The 16,518-nt window shown below is 43.4% G+C and overlaps 1 protein-coding gene across 9 annotated transcripts in view; it reads left to right on the plus strand.

Annotated features, from left to right (window-relative positions):
• The window catches only part of MEF2A (myocyte enhancer factor 2A), a 142,029-nt gene that overhangs the window by 42,637 nt on the left and 82,874 nt on the right, over positions 1-16,518 (plus strand). For all 9 annotated transcript variants that reach the window (XM_066592853.1, XM_066592856.1, XM_066592852.1 and 6 more), the window contains exons 2-3: positions 9,791-9,988; positions 12,430-12,633. In XM_066592853.1, the coding sequence (XP_066448950.1) occupies positions 9,935-9,988; positions 12,430-12,633 (258 nt within the window). In that variant the 5' untranslated portion in view covers positions 9,791-9,934. The remainder of the gene's footprint in view (positions 1-9,790; positions 9,989-12,429; positions 12,634-16,518) is intronic.

The raw sequence follows: 16,518 nt of genomic DNA on the forward strand, positions 1-16,518 counted from the left end.
AACTACCACAATTTGCAGCGGTTTACGACATGCCTCCCAACTTTTTGGTCAGCCGAAAGGACACTCTTTGTTTCTCTGTTTTGACAGATCCATTTTTCCATACATGTACCTATAAGTTAGAATAGTTTGAAGTTAAAGATTTGCACAAAAGTCATCAGAATATAGACCTTTTTAAGATCTTGATTTCAGCATATGATGGAATGATATGCAAATTTGGGTCTTGTATACAGTTAGGAGTCATAGTTTATGAATCAGTATAGTAAAGTTATTAATGCAAACGTATTTCTCAGGTCAAAAAGAGGGACATATAAAGGACGAAGAGGGACAAAAGAACTTGGGTTAAAAGAAAGGACTTTACCTCGAAAAGAAAGACACTTGTGTGTTCTAGGTTTCCAGTGCTGTTCTATAATATTATTTTTTAATACTGCTCAACCCCACCGTCAGAATAAATCCATAAGGCCTCATGCCCACGGGCACGCACTGTTTGCAAGTGTGACATCCTGCAGCGGTTTCCACCCGAGCCTGCAGCCATAAGGCCAAAAATGACATTCACTGTCCGGACGCTGTGGGGCTCTCTTCTGTCATGGCCCGATCTTCTTTCTCCTGGCGGCGTGCTGTGCGCATGCGCCATGCTTCTTTCTTTATTTTTTTTTTTATTATTATTTTTTTTTTAATCCCCTGTGGATTCATGGCACAGTGACAGCTGCGGGTGTGCCACAGTAGGCACTGCTTCCATTGACTTCAGTAGAAGCTGTCCCTGCGGGATCCGCAGAAAAATGGAGCATGCTGTGATTTTTTTTTATTTATTTATTTTTTTTATTTTTTTTTTCCTCCCCCCCCCTTTCTCCTCTCCCGCGCGTGCGATCCCAGTGTCCCTGTGGGATCTGCAGGAAAATAGAGCATGCTGTGATTTCTTCCTGAGTGTGCGACCTGGAAAAAAAGTCACATCTGCATGCTAAAAAGCTTCTATGGGGCGCCCATCGATCCCTATGGACAGTTTGATTTGCGGATCTCGCGCAAATCAAATCTACCTGTGTGAGCCAGGCCTAAAGGGGTATTCTGGTTCTAGCTGAACAGTGGGGTACGACTGCTGGGACCACCGCTGAACACGAGAATGGGGTCACAGTCAGCACCAGAATGAAGGTCGGGTTGACACGTTGCGCTCCATTTCAATCAGAGTGTGGAAAATTCCAGAGTGCTCTAATTGTAATGATGTATGGCAGTGTGTCTGCCCAACCTGCGTTTCCTTCATTTGGGTACTGACCGAGCCCCTGTTCTTGATCAGAGATCGGACCTGCACCGATCAGCTAGTTATCCTCTATCCAGTGGACAGGGGATAACATGTTGGAACCAGAATATTCCTTTTAGGGTACCTTTTACACAAGACAACTATAGGCAAAATAATCGCTCGAAAGAGTGAATTTAAATGAGTCGTTAAATGTAAACCTGGCCGCTGACAGGGTGACGAGTGAGAAGTCGCTAGTTTGTTTTCAGCTTACCAAAACAATATTTGCTGTTTGATCAGAAGTTGTCTGGTGTGAAATCCTAGTCATTCTGTATTTGAACGACTTATAAAAGAATTTGCTCTGAGATCCCTTCTATGAGCGCTATCTTGGCAAACGACTAATGGACAGTTATGTCTCCATGTAAAAGCAAGCAAATGACTCTTACGCTTCAGCTATTTTTCTGGTTGACTGAACGATATAGTTGATCTGTGCATTTCCACACAACAGAAACTGCTTGTGGCTGTGACTCTGCCCAGTTATGGCGGCCAATGGAAGCCTCATTTTGCCAATAAGATCGACAAGATCGTTCCGCTATTGGTAGCTGTGGCTGGGCGATGTCTGTCGCAAGCTGTTTCTTAATGTTAAGTGAGGATACGCCCTTAGAGTATGAGCACTCACAAGGGCCAAGACAATGAACACATGCAATGGGCAGCGTTTTCAAACTACTTGTTGGCCACACGACTTTGCCAATAACTCTAATGTTTTGTGGTTATAACTGTCAAATTCGAGTTATTTTAAAAAGGCTATTTCAAAACCACAAGTGGACATAGATCTGCAAAGGGCGATCAGCTCACCTGTGATGCGTTTAGGCAGTTCCTTGATCCCTAAGTCCTTGGGATACCGGAAAATGAAGTTGACTGAAAGGAGATCCAGCACGGGACAACTGTTAGAAATCTTATTTCTTTATCTACAATCCAAAGAGATTAAAATACAGACTGCAATACGATGTGCTGCCAAAACTGGAAATTACCCCATGTGGACGTTATTTTGGCCGTGGCGGCTGCTGCTTTGTGTTCTTAACAGTTTGCTGTAAATCTTTAGGACTAAGCGCCATGTTATTAGTGCTGTTTTTCCTGCCATTCGTTGTTGCATGTTCATTTTTTGGCAAGATTATTTCTGCAGGTGTTGGGCTTCATTCACATGTATAATCTGAGTTCTGTTTTCCTAGTCGAATCTGGGAGCAAGAAAAACGAATCTCCTAGCCAAATTGATGTATCTTATGACAGAACTGAATAGCGCTGAACGGATCCCACTAAGAAGAATGGGGTCCATTAATCCTCCGCTCGGCTGTCCAATTTTTTTCAGGATGAAGTAGCGCTTCATGGAGTGCGATTTCGTCTCGTATATTAGTGGAAATCGGGGAAGAAATCTCTTGATGGAACCTCTGACGCTAATGTGAACAAGCCCTTAGTCGTGAGTCAGTAGGGGAACAGTAGTTGAGGGCTCAAGAACGACAGAGTGGTAGTTGTTGAAGAGTTCTTAAAGGGTTCTGACATTAAAAAATCCTATACTTGTGTATTCCTACCCCGTCAGTCTTCTTACCAAAGCTTCCCCTCGCAGATCTTCTCCTGGCTCCAGTCCCCCGGCTCACATCACCTCCAGCCGGCCGTATCCTCTTCTTCATGTGACGAGGCGTACACCACCGGCTTCCTGCAGGACAATGTATGCTACGTCACTAGTGACGTAGCGTACACTGCCTAGCAGGGAATGCTGAATCCTTGGCTGCCGGCACGTTGTCTTGCTGCTAGTGTTTCATATACTATGTGAAACACAAGTGGCGAGATATTGTGCATGCGTGCTAGAGCAGGCTGCCGATGTTTCGGCATTCCCTACTAGGCAGTGAACGCTATGTCACTCGTAACTATTACTGCCCTGTAGGAAGTGAACTGTGGCAAATTGACGCTGCAAAATGGGAAGAAGATGATCTGTCCGTCCAAACTGAGGTGACTTGGGGGACTGGATGAGCCAGGAGAAGATAGGTGAGTAGAAGATGCAGTAAGAAGGCTGCCAGGGAAGGAATAAGTAAGTATTCATTCTTTTTCTAATGACAAAACCCCTTCAAACAATATGCCAGTTATGCTACATTTGTAAAATTCCTCCCCTCCTTTCCTGAATTTTGCAACTTGTGACTGTAGGTTGTGAGTGTATGAAGGGGTTGCCTAATCCAGGCAATTCTTTTTAAACCTTCATCGTATAAAAAAGATGATCTAAAGCATTGTGATTTTTTGCTTACCGCCTATATAGTATCGGTTAGGAAAATGAACTTCATTAGTCATCGGGGGAAGACCTTTTCAACCTATGTTTCCAAGGCTGAGGTTCACTGTTTGATTGAAGTTGTAGTATAGTAATGAGGCGTCTGCATCACCCACTTCTTTAGACTGGTTAATGTGAAACAAGTGGAATTTCTTATTGTGTATTTGGAAGGTAGAAAATGAAGTGGGTGCGGAGACAGAAGTGAAAGAGCCGTGTCATGGATGGATTTGGGCAGGTTCCACTCTGTAACAGTTCTGTTGATTTATACTTTCCATTTGAGTGGTACTGAAGGAACCTTGAGCCTCCACTGCAAATAAACGACGCGTCATAGCGTTACAGTATTTCTGAGAATGTGGGAGGGGCCAAGGTTTAAAATTCAATGTGGTTGAGGTGTAAACAAGGGAAAACGTTCCCTACTTACAGCTTTGTGACCTGAGCATCTTTCAAAAAAATCGTTCCAACAAAAGCGTCCAATAATCGTTTAGTCTAAACGCATGTCAACAACTTTTTGTTCGTCCATTTTATGCCAGCATGAAAATCATCGTTGGATTGTTCACTAATCGTTTGGCTTAAATACCGATCGTTCAGACGTTTTCATTCAGTTATGCAGTGATTGTGAGCAACCGAACAATTTGTCATTTGAATGGGCCAACAATATATCTGCCTGTATAAACAGGCTGCCCGAGCGAATGAACGATCTCTGACGTCGTTCACACGATAATCGTTTGGTGTAAAAGGACCCTTAAAGGGATTTTCCAGGGAGAATACTACTGATGACCAATCCTCAGGATAGGTCAACAATAGTTGATCAGCTGTGGTCCTTTGTTTGGGACCCCGACCGATCAGCTGAGTGGGCGCGTGCTGACAGCGCCGCAAATACACAGAGGTCGGTGCAGAAACAGCGGAAGTCTCCAGGCCGACCTCTGTGTTGTGGCCGGTGCTTGTAACTACAGGCACGGCTCTCATTAAAATGAACGCAAGCTGCAATGTAAATGTATCCTTAAGTAGTGGGGAAACCCCTTTAACAACAATTTGATGGCTTTACCCCACATGTAATTATTCACTCTCCCCAGTGCTATTGCATTTCAACCTGTCAGCTGACTAAAAATAAGCCGGCTATTGGTCAGAGGGGTTAGAACACTATGGCACACACGATATGGTATGCTGGGGAGTTAGAACAGAATGGAATAATCGGTATCCCTACTAGACGTACGATCCGAGCTTACACAATACGATCTACTCGTGAAAGATGGCAGTTAGCACACAGATGTTTATTTCACAGAAAATTGGCCAAGAGTGGTGTTAGAGCAGTAGAGAAAGGAGACCTTGTGGGGCACGTTTATGACACTGTCTAAAACAGAAACTCTTTGTTGCCCAAACAAATCACAGTGGGCCTTTCATTTTGTAAGAGCACTTTGAAAAAAAATGAAAGCTGTACTGTGGTTGGAGGCTCGGACAATTACAGGCAGCGCTCAGACATTCAGTGAATTTATTGAATGGCCAAGTGCTACCTGTGATTGGCTGAGCGCTGTGACCAATCACAGGCAGCGCTCAGCTGTCATTTAATGAATGGCTGAGTGCTCAGCCAATCAGATGCTGCCCTTTCAGCTGAAAGCACTTCATTACAGTGGCGGGGATGAGAAGTGGCTAGAGACACCGAGCCCCTGGCAGCGGCGGACAGGTGAGTATATATTCTATTTTTAATTTTTACTACAGCTAGAGATGATTTTCAGGGAAAGGCTTATATTTAAAGCCCTTCCCCGAAAAATCACTGCAGGGGTTACCGGCAAACTATTGCATTCAATGGGGCCGCCTGCAGCAGCTGCAGCCTGATTAAAAACAATGGTGCACGGGACCCTCACTTGAGTATAAGTCAACATAAAAATGTGCTGAAAGTCAGCTTATCCTCGAGTATATACGGTACCTTGATTTGTCCGTGACCAGATGTTGCCTTGGAGGTCTACCATTAACCATTATGAAACGCATTCATTGTCGTTGGCGAATTTTAATTTTTTTTTTTGGGGGGGGGGGGGGGCGCGTGTGAAAAAAATCGCACCGTTAAAACGTCAAATCCATGATTTTTCACGCTGCACCAACAGATAGGTCTGTATATATCTTTTGACGAAAATCTCTAGAGGCTACCAAAGACTCCTAAGAGAGCTGAAAAAAGGGAGAGCGAGGGTTTGGAAACTAAGACAGCTGGTTCTATTTAAGCATTAGAAGTCCGACCAACGAAATAACGGGCTGCAGCGTATTTTTCGCACAATATATGTGAATGAATGAGAAAACGCTAATTAATCTCAGAACTTGATCGTGATTATTCTTGATCATTGTAACTTTCAGCCGCGATGCAGCCAGCGTAAAATCGCAACACTTGTGTGAACGTGACCAGAGGTTTTTTTTTGCTGTAGTTTTTCCTGTGTAGCGTCCTTTATCTCCCATATCGCACAGACTAGTAATCCAATTGACATGATTTCGTAGTCTTAGAGTTCAATCACTGAGATTGACACCATTTTTCCAGCGTGTTGATATTTGACATTAAATGTTCCTCATAATCGGAGCATTGCTTTGTTCTGCGCTGCTCTTTAATGTAGTGCCTTGAGAAGTGACGTCATATTAAGCGGGGTGTTAGCGTTTACCCTTTATCATCTCTCTCAAGTCCTTTAGTGCTTCAAAGATTTCTGTTTCAATGGGGTTTCGTCAGCAACAAAACTGTGGGGTTGTTAATTGGCTTGTTAGTGGATGTGTGAAACCTGGCATGGCTCAGAGCAAAAACCTTGACGATTTCTCAGCGAGGCTTTGGAATTTGACAAGAAGTGATATCCAGTAGAGACTATAGAAATATGGTTTTTAGAATCTTGCACAGTTTTCCTAATTTTCTTGTAGTTGGTAATTCAATAACTTCTACAATAATAAAATTGGCGATTATTAACCACACCGGAAAATGCGCAATCAAATCACTAAATTCATTATCTGCATCAGTTAAAGAAATAGTAATAAGTCATCGGGTTGCTATAGGAAACACGTTTTTTGAGTATCCTCTCATTAATCTTCTGAGCCCGTGGGACTATGAGAAGGAAGGTAGGGGGGTACAGATAAATTGCACATGGGTAACTTTAACTCTGTGTAGCCAGCATTTTTGTCCTGTGTAGGCTTTAGTGTTGCAGGAAATTCTGGTGCAGTTGCTTTGTAAGGTTGAATTCATACGCAGCGTTTTGTGGTTTTTGACAGCATTTCCCTAGGTGACCAATTCTGCAGACCGATGTTCTTGGAAGCCTATTCCACACGGAAAATCCGCAGCAATGGGAATGAGATTTTCCAAAATCTCGTTTACATGTTGCAGAGAAAATCCACCCCAAATCAGTGCAGAAATTGATGGCCAGTGCAGAATTTAAATCCGTAGCGGCAGTGGATTTGGGGTGTGGATTATACCTCTTAAAAATGGGGTGAATTCTGCAGTAAAATGGTGCAGATTTGCTGTGGACAACGCACAGTAACTTCTGTGGATGTAGGGTATGTTCACATGTAGCAAATTATGCTGTGGATTTTAGTTTGGATTTCATCCTCTCATTTGAAGTGATGAAATCCACATCACAAATCGGCTGCAGCTAACTGACTGGCTGCGGATTTAAAATCCACACTGTATGTTAATTTTCACACAAATTAAGTCTTTCTTTTGAACAGATAACTCTCCCATCCTATTTTATTTTCAAAACGGGGTGTTCCCCCCCCCCCCCCTATGGTCTTTGGTATAGAACTTGAAAAACCTTGAAAAAAGCTTAAACGTGTAACAAAAGAGGAAAAAACTCCTTCAACAACTGTAAATGCTTGACGTAAATGGTGTTTTTTTTAATTTTTTTTATGGTTGTATAAAAAATGCAGCAGGGCTGATTTACTAATTGGATTATGTCAGGAACTTGTCGTAAAATGTGGAAAGACTTGGTGCATAATGCCATATCCAGTTTTAAATCTATTTTATTGGGCGAATGTACCAAAAAAGCATAATCCACTTCTCCTCACTCAATGAGAGGGTATGACTTAAGTATAAAAAATACACAGATTTTGGTGCAGGCTAAGCCAACCAATGGGTACTATAAAGTTTTTAAACAAGTGCCTAAAGATTTTTCAAATCTTTTGTGTTTAGCGCATGAGTAACTGTGATGAATCTGGTGCATGGTAAGACAATCTGAGGGCCCATTCCATTGGTGTCAGAGATTCAATAGAAAATCTGGCCAAAATGGTGCAGTGTGCGGTACTATTTTGTCCAGTAAAATGGCAGTTAGAATGCATGAAACCCAACTGACCCAATTTATAGTCGGCGCAATCCATTTGGCTCTTGCATGTGCCGTGTCTGGCAGTTCCGGCATTTTCTTTGTTCGGCTCTGCATATAGAGCCAAGTTACCAAAATCTTACGGAGCCTTCACATAGGTGTGAAACGGACCTAATCTATATTGAAACGGCCAGATTATCAGGCTGGTGACACACCACTATTATTTTGGCCATGTTTTCATGTCTGTAATTTGGAGGCATGTCCTGATCTGACTGCTGGTCTCTTGACCCAAATTCCGAGCATCAGCAGCCATAGATGACCTTGGTAAATCTACCCTACTGTGCGTGGCTAGAACCACTAAAGGATTATAGTCTCCGCACATAAAGATGATTCTGTTTTCTAGTAGATCTTTGCTTCCACAAGAACGTCGTGTTTTCCTGTGTTGGTCATGTGGTGACCAGATCGGTTGAGGGCTCATTACTAGACACCTCTCTGATGGATTGAGTAGGGGGTTGGGCTCGATGACCCTGGAGGTCCCTTCCAACTCTATGAGTCTATGAACTGTACTGTAAGGAGTAGTGTCCGAGTATCCATCACATGATCAGACAAGTTTTTTAGTCACTGGCAATAGTCCATGAACCTTCCTAATAAATGGTTGCAAGCAAAGATCTTGCCAGGGCACCTAATCGCCCTACAGTCGTCTCGGTGATGATCACTCTTGTGCTTTCACATCGGAGCGATGATCGCTCGATCAATGGAGGTGAAGCCGGCTAAAGATTGCTGCCGGTTGCCCACCTCCATTCCCAGTAAGCAGGTAGACGCTTATAGGTGAACGATTGCCTGTTGACACAAGCCAATTGTCGTCTGACTTTTATGCCTGCCAAAGGCAAACGAATTATCATTCGTCCAATCGAACAATTTATAGTTCAAATTCGCACAATCCAGCGAGAATCGGAGGGATAATTGTTCCATGTAAAAGGGCCTAAGATTGGGAAAACTAACTTTTCATTATGAAAACTAACTTTTTTTTTTTATTAGTCATACCACATTGGTAAAATGTATTAACCCCTGGCTTGCTGATTAGGTGACACCTGTCTAGAAGTATTTGCAGGTGAGATTTGGCCGTATAGTCTTCCCCACCTTGGCCTGGAAATAGTTAAAACAAGCGCTGCGAAGAATAAATTCTCACCAGACACTGACCACATGTCTCCCGCAGCTTTACATCTGCTTACAGTCTGTGAAACATCAGACACTTTGCATGCTAAATAATTCTAGGCAGCAGCATGCAAATGAACTGATGAGCTCTGGCACTTCTCCTTCCTGCCTCAACTTTGGGGCTACCTCAGAGCGCCGGCGTACTACGGAGGGATTTGAAGAGAGAGGGGCTAGATTCGGGGAGCTCCAGCTGTGAATAGGCCCAGATCTCTAGATCATCTGATATACAGCTTTCCGTAAACTACTGATTGATGACTGTCACACAGATGCCTATGAAGGAAATATAGGTCACTCGCTTTTATTCTGCTCTCTCCTCCGGCCAGATGATGCCAATCAGTTAATACATCTCAATGTCGACGACAAGATGTGTTTGTCATAGAAAATATTTTAAAAAATTTACACTTCTTCTTTTTTTTTTTTTTTTTTTTTTAATGACAATTTTGTATTTCTTCAATTCGATACAATGAATGGAATTACCCAGCGGGTTTCCTGGCAGCATTTACTTGGCTTAATTTAAAGGCTATATGTATGTCTTATTGTTATACTATTGTCTTACTTCTTACATTTCGAAAGCTTTTGTCCTTTTTCAGTTCACTAGTAATTGCCTTTACTTATGTAATGGTTTTACCTGCTGTTTTATTCCCATGCTATATTTGGCTTTTATTAATGTGTTTGTATGTTGGTGGGTTAACTTTTTGCTTTTTTTCTTTCTCCATCAACTCGGCAACAACTTCTTTAATTTCCATTTACAAATTGCTCTTCTAGGTTTTTTGGCTAAGAAATTGAAGCCTTAGGCGGCACGAGAAAGCAATTACGGAAAGCTGCTGACCATGCGTTAGGAATCTGGAGACTGCCACCTTTTTGGATTATAACATTTATTGTGGATTGTAAAAGGGAAAGAAAGTGACAATGGGGAGGAAGAAAATACAGATTACGCGGATAGTGGATGAACGGAACAGACAGGTACTGATTACATAGATGTTGTGCTTTTCTGATGCTGTCTGGTTGCAGAGGTTTGCACACATTCGCCAATTAATGCTTATTTCTATGATAACATTATTCATCCATAGTGTGTAATAAGCAGACTAATATATGGCTTTAATTACTGCCAGACTTCAGGGTGTGAAGTGGAAGTGCTGACAGCACGTATTGGCCAGGCTGTGTATATGCTTGGCTGTATGACATGGCTTAAAGAGAAACGTTACCTAGAAGGGTAAGGTCGCTGCGATTCATCGCGGAAATTAATTTAAAATGCTTGCAGGTGATCAAGGTTTTGTTGTTTTTGCATGGATGTACAGTGGAGCATCTGCGCGAAAATAAAATCGCAAACCCAATGGAAAAGTTGCCTTGTGATTCCCCTACCTCCCTGCCTAGTGTCCAAGAAACCTGAGAAGTATCTGCCTACAAATCCGCAATGTAATTGTGGATTCATTGCAGATTGAACGGTTCAATAGAGATCAATAGAGCCCAACCGCGCAGAATCCGCACTAAAATGGAGCATGCCACGACTTATTTTCCACTGACGGAATCCGCAATTCAAATCCGCATTTGTGCGTGGAGTTTCATTCATTTGTATGAGTGACTGAAATAGCGGATTGTCCGTGCGGGTGCCGATCGCAGATTCCGCAATTCAAATCCGCCCGTGTGCAGGCAGCCTAACATGTTGCCGATTTAAGGCCTCCTTCACATGGGTGACACATCGTCGCCGCAAGAAAATTGCAGCGATATTGCATCGCTGGTCCGTGCGATAACGCTGCGTCTTCTCGCGGCAATACCGCGATTTTGTAGCACTACATGCAAGGATTTTTGGGGGAGGGGGGGGGCTACCCTGAAGATATACTTTAACTGTAGAAATTTAAATTAAAAAAAAAAACTTACATCACCTAGAAGCGCTGTCCATGGCTCAGCTGCAGCTTCTCCCCGCCTCCTGGAAGCACTGGCTGTGGTTGGCTGACACTTAGCCATTCATCGAGTGCTGGCTGTGATTGGCCAAGCGTCAGCCAATCACAGCCAATGCTTCTAGGAGGCGGGGATTTTTCAATCTCCGGCCAGAAGAGATTAAGGAGAATAGTGACTGGGACCCGGGAAGAGGATGCGGCCAGGCTGACGGTGCCGGAGAGATACGTTTTCATGCGATGCAAGAGAGAAGAAGGCTCCATAAGGAAACATGGACTACAAAATCTTGCGTGTTGCAGTCACATGGTCGGACCCGCAAGGTTTTTGTGTTGAGTTGTTGCATGCTACAAAACATTGCATGTGTGAATTAACCCATAGGAAAGCATGGGCGTCACATACATGCGATTTGTAGCAACGCTACAAAATCGCGCGACTTTGTTCCATACTGCCATAAAAAAGAAAAATTTATTCTGGTCCAATAGAGGTCCAAAAAGGACATTCTTTTGACCTTAGTCGCCCTATGAATACATTTGGTGTACATGCCTGTGTTTTTTGTTTTTTTTCTTAATGTATAGGTGAAATGTGATTTAAATGTGACCTTTTCCTACAATCGGGATAATAATGTGTGATGTACCAGAGAGAGTTAAGGCTCTTTTACACATAACGATTATCGCTCAAATTTTGCTCAAAAGCCCATCTTTTGAGCAATAATCGTTGCGTGTAAATGTGCCCATCTTTCACTTTACTGCCGAACGATGAACTTTTTTTTTTTTTTTTTTTAGTTCAGCATGAAATCCATCGTTCGGCAGAACAGCTGATAAGACGGACCGCACGCTGTGTTCTGCTCGGGCAGCGCTGATTACATTGTCACCGCTGTCAGCCCCGTGGCAGAACAAAGGGAATGTATTCAGAGAACAGAGGGTGGTCTGTTCTCTGAATACACCTCCCGGCGGCTCACACGCTACTAATTGGTACTAATAGGCATTAGTAGCAAGTAGTAGTTTATGCAAAATGATCGCTCATAAGCCGTTTTTCGAGCGATCATCTTTGTGCGTAAAAGAGCCTTCAGAGATATCCCATGGCCATGATGGGAATACTCCACTATACAAGGCGGCTGCAGTATTTAAGAGTTAAGGAATCAGCTGAACTGACTGTCCTACATTGTTTCCATAACTCGCATAGAAGTGAATGAGAGCTGCAGAAACGGCACAGCAAAACAAGCTTTTCTGTTACTCGGGAGCTATGAAAACAGTGTAGCTCGCTGTGCTGTGCCATTTCCATAGCTTTCATTGACTTCTATGGGAGTTCTAGAAACAAAGAAGCACAGCTGGTTCTGTAACTCGTGGGGTGGGGAGGGGGTTACCAGGGCAGAACTTAAAAGATGGGAACTGCATCTATCAAGACTTTTATGATACATTCTGTGGCTCTGCCATAAAAGGCTCAGATAGAAGTACTCCTTTAATTCAACCTAATATATTAATATAATTTTTTTAACTTTTAATCTACAGGTAACATTTACCAAGAGGAAATTTGGGTTAATGAAGAAGGCCTATGAGCTCAGTGTACTATGTGACTGTGAAATCGCACTGATTATTTTTAATGGCTCTAACAAACTGTTTCAGTATGCGAGTACTGACATGGATAAAGTCCTTCTCAAATACACGGAATACAATGAACCACACGAGAGCAGAACCAACTCTGACATTGTAGAGGTAAGCGTGCTACCTAGGTGTGCTGGGATATGTAGATTTACAAGTACGCAACTCCTTAAGACTAGACATTGCTTGAGAGCTGGGCTTGCAAAGAAAAGGGGGGGAAACGATATGGTCACAATCATTGCCCTTTCCTTTCATGTTCTCATCTGTCTACTACCAGGGGCGTAACTGTAGAGGATGCAGGGGATGTGGTTGCCCCCGGGCCCAGGAGCCTTAGGGGGCCCATAAGGCCTCTCTTCCCCAAATAGGGAACCCAGTACTATAAGTAAAGCATTATAGTTGGCGGCCCTGTTAAAAGTTTTGCATCGGGGCCCGGGAGTTTCAAGTTACGCCTCTGTCTACTATACCAACAGTCTGTAAGCTTAGGGTTGCTTATGGGGTCATGGCATTAGTCTCAGAAGTTCAGCCTACTATTAAAGGGAATTGGTCACCAGGTTTGTGTTGCCCTATTTGAAGACCGTATAAAATACTGACTGAGAAGGATTTCGGTGTGGTGTCACTTTTTTGTTTTCTTGTGTTAGTTAACTGCTGCACTGCGAGCTCAGCACTGGAGTCCTCTCAAAGATGTATATTAGCTCTATATTCATGATGGGCTGCTCCCCCTGCCCAATTCTCACTGATTGACAGATTTCTCCCTATGCACAATTTAAGATGAAAGCTGTCCATCGGCCGTGAGAGCAGAGGGAGCCTGCTTCTCAGGAATACAACTCGCACAGTGCTTGACTCACACCGTAGTTGACAGACAATTATTTTTATTTATTTTTTTATTAAATCTACTGCAAGAAAAAGCGACAGTGCTGAAATCTGGGTCTGTCACTAGTTTCTGCTTTTTGGACTGAGCAGCATAAACTAGATGACAGATTCCCTTTTAACTGGAAATGTGTTTATTTTGTATTTCTTCATAGGAAAGCAGGAACTCCTGAAGCAATCCCATGTAGTAACATGTGTGATGGGGATGCAGGATGCTATGGTAGACCTGCCTGCTCTTAATGAGCTGCTGCTCGTCCCCGTAGTCCAACAAAATCATTTTATTTGTAAGAAGGGACATCCATGACTCTTCATAGTTAATGACTTGCAATTCTCAAAAAGCACTGCATAAATGTTAATTGTGTGGTGTTACCCAAAATATAACTTTTTGGAAAATCAGTTACTCCAAAACATAAGAATAGCCATTATAAACTGGTGTCCTTTTGTGTTTTTACCTTACAACTAGAGATGAGCGAGCATACTCGTTAAGGACAAGTACTCGAGCGAGTATCGTCCTTTTCGAATATCTGCCTGCTCGTCTGCAAAGATTCGGGTGCCTGCGGGGGGCGGCGTGGGGGAGCGGGAGGGGAGAGCCCTCTGTCTCTGTGTGTCTCTCCACCGCTCACCCTCACCGGCACCCAAATCTTTGCGGACGAGCAGGCAGATACTCGAAAAGGATGATTTTGGGGGGTACTGGGGGGGGGGGGGGAGTGGTCAATGGTGTTTTTTGCAAATTGCAGCATTCTCAGTTTTTGTTTTTTCTATTTTTTTCCCAATGAGAAAGAATAGAAAAGGGGGGGGGGGGGGGGGGAAGTGATATTAAAAAAGCCGTAAGAAAAGTGTCAATAATAAGATGTAGGCATTGTTTAAAAAAATTTTTATTCCCAAAAAAGCTAAATCAGGTTTTAGTTCATAGCCGAAGACCACCATTTGCTAGGTCTATAAAATAGTATCCTCACGGTGAAGTTGTTTTTTATCTTCTTGGGAAAACTGTGGGCAACAAATATGGCCGCCATACAGGGGTTGACATGCCGCTTTCCAAATCTTTCACTATAAATGCCTGTTTGGATACTCGGGCAGGGAGGATGTCACCACATAACTAGATGACTTGGAAACAAATAATATGTCTGGCACTACAGTGTCTGCAGGCGTTCAGACATCTGATTGCCCAATCTGCTAGGCTTTTGTAAAAAGCGTATATAACAAATGGCAGAGTAGATCTTTAATATATTTTTTCTTTAAATAATCAGGTAAATGCTCTTTAACAAATGTATGGAAACGGCTGTATAAAGCACATCAGTGAGTATCGCGGTCCTGTAATAAAACTGCAGTTCTAATTTAATTTTGCCCGTTCTTCAGAAAATAAAGTAAGACTGCTCTGTGTATGAGCTTCACCGGGATTCCCTGCGCATTCTGAGGTCTCGTAAGCGTTCTGTATCTTTTGTGATTCTTGGATCAGTACGTAGACCCTTATTACACACCCGTTTGATACACTTTCCAGATTACCGTCTCTGCTTAAATCCTTAAGATAGATCCTTTCACTTCTCTAAAAATCACTTTACCAGACCACTGAAATCGCCATCTTTGTCACTACACAATGCTGCCCTCTCTAGGAGTAGTATAAGGGACCTGACCGGTTTCCGTTGAGGTTCTTTGTACACGTTCGATGACCGGCAGACAAATATGAATATTTCAGTTGAATCGTCCATCTAATACTTATGGAAGGAGTAGGTGCTTCAGGTGTGTGTCGTATTGTCTGCCTAGCCCCAGTGACCCCTGAAGATGCTGTTTATGGCAAACCATGCTGGTGAGGGAGGCTGTATCTCAGTCCTTTAATAGCAGTCTAATAACCCAGCCTGTATGTGCCTGTCACATTGTGTACTGCAGATACACAAAGGATTGAAATCTAACCACATGCAAGTCATCTAGCACCTAGCAAAGTAGCCAGCACTGGATGAAATTACAGTGGCTGAGGAGCGCCTCTAGACTCCTCCATTAGGGGGGTATCTCGGTCCAAATGGACAGGCAATTGACTATATTTTTAGCTGCACAGATTTGTTCCCAATAATTGACTATTAAAAGCAAAATTTATGATCTTTTTTTGTTGCCAAAGGAATATCCATATGAGGATGGGGGAGGGGGGGTTTAATTTCGGATGTTGGCATGCCTGATCTTTTGTTCTGAAAGGAGATAAGCTGTGGCCAGAGCTGTTTGGCAGCAACATATTCCCCTCTCCATATTGAGAACATAAACACAGTCTGCCAAGTCCAACATGTATGGGGAAGGTAGAAGGAATAGCTGTTGGCCAAACAAGCATTCGACCAAGAGCTATCTAAGGGCTGACTGCTAAGCCTCCTTGCAGTTTACTGCATTCTACTGATATCAGCAGTTCTTCCAGTCTTATGACATGTACTTCAGGTGGTTATACTGAAGCGTCTTGGTTACACCGTTATCATTACCGTAACAGAAAACTTGTGCAAAAAGCTTTGTGAAAATCGACACACAAGTTAGATAACTTTTTGTTAACCCTTTGCTGTAGACGGCACACATTTTTGATGGCTTCCATTCTACATTCTGCAGCACTAGTCTTGTGTGACACAGAACTGCCATGGAAACTTAATGCACCCTGTTATACATGAATGGCACTCAAGATTCGCCGGAGACGGAAAACAAAGTTGTAGGCGGGAGGCAGACATGACAGGGTTAACGGGGAGTGAAAGGGTTAAGAGAAGAAGAGAACGCTGGGTAGAGAAAGGGGGGGTTAGTGGGGGAGTAAAAAGAGCGGCAAGGAAGGTGGGGGGGGGGGGGGGAGTCAGTTTTCAAAGAAAATTAGCAGTTGGAGCACAGCCGTGGAAGTGTCCCACCCGCCCGCCCTTGGGTAAAAAAGGGAGGGGGGGGGGGGTGTATCGTCATGGCAGCAGGAGGGATGGAGGGGTCCCTTGGAGTCAGCTAAACGGGGTAGCAGGGAGCTGGATAGCTTCCCTTCCCTCTCCATGAATTGTTTGGTTAGGACTGTCGCCTCGGGGAGTCGCAGGGCGGTGCCTTGCAGTGGTTATGGGAGGGGTTAGCCAGGTTATGGCTAGCCGTCCTCGGGGTCAGGATGAGGCGACCTGAGGCGAGTGAGTGGCGGGCCCC

Source organism: Eleutherodactylus coqui, chromosome 2, assembly GCF_035609145.1.
Source record: "Eleutherodactylus coqui strain aEleCoq1 chromosome 2, aEleCoq1.hap1, whole genome shotgun sequence".
In the NCBI taxonomy this organism is placed as follows: Eukaryota; Metazoa; Chordata; class Amphibia; order Anura; family Eleutherodactylidae; genus Eleutherodactylus; species Eleutherodactylus coqui.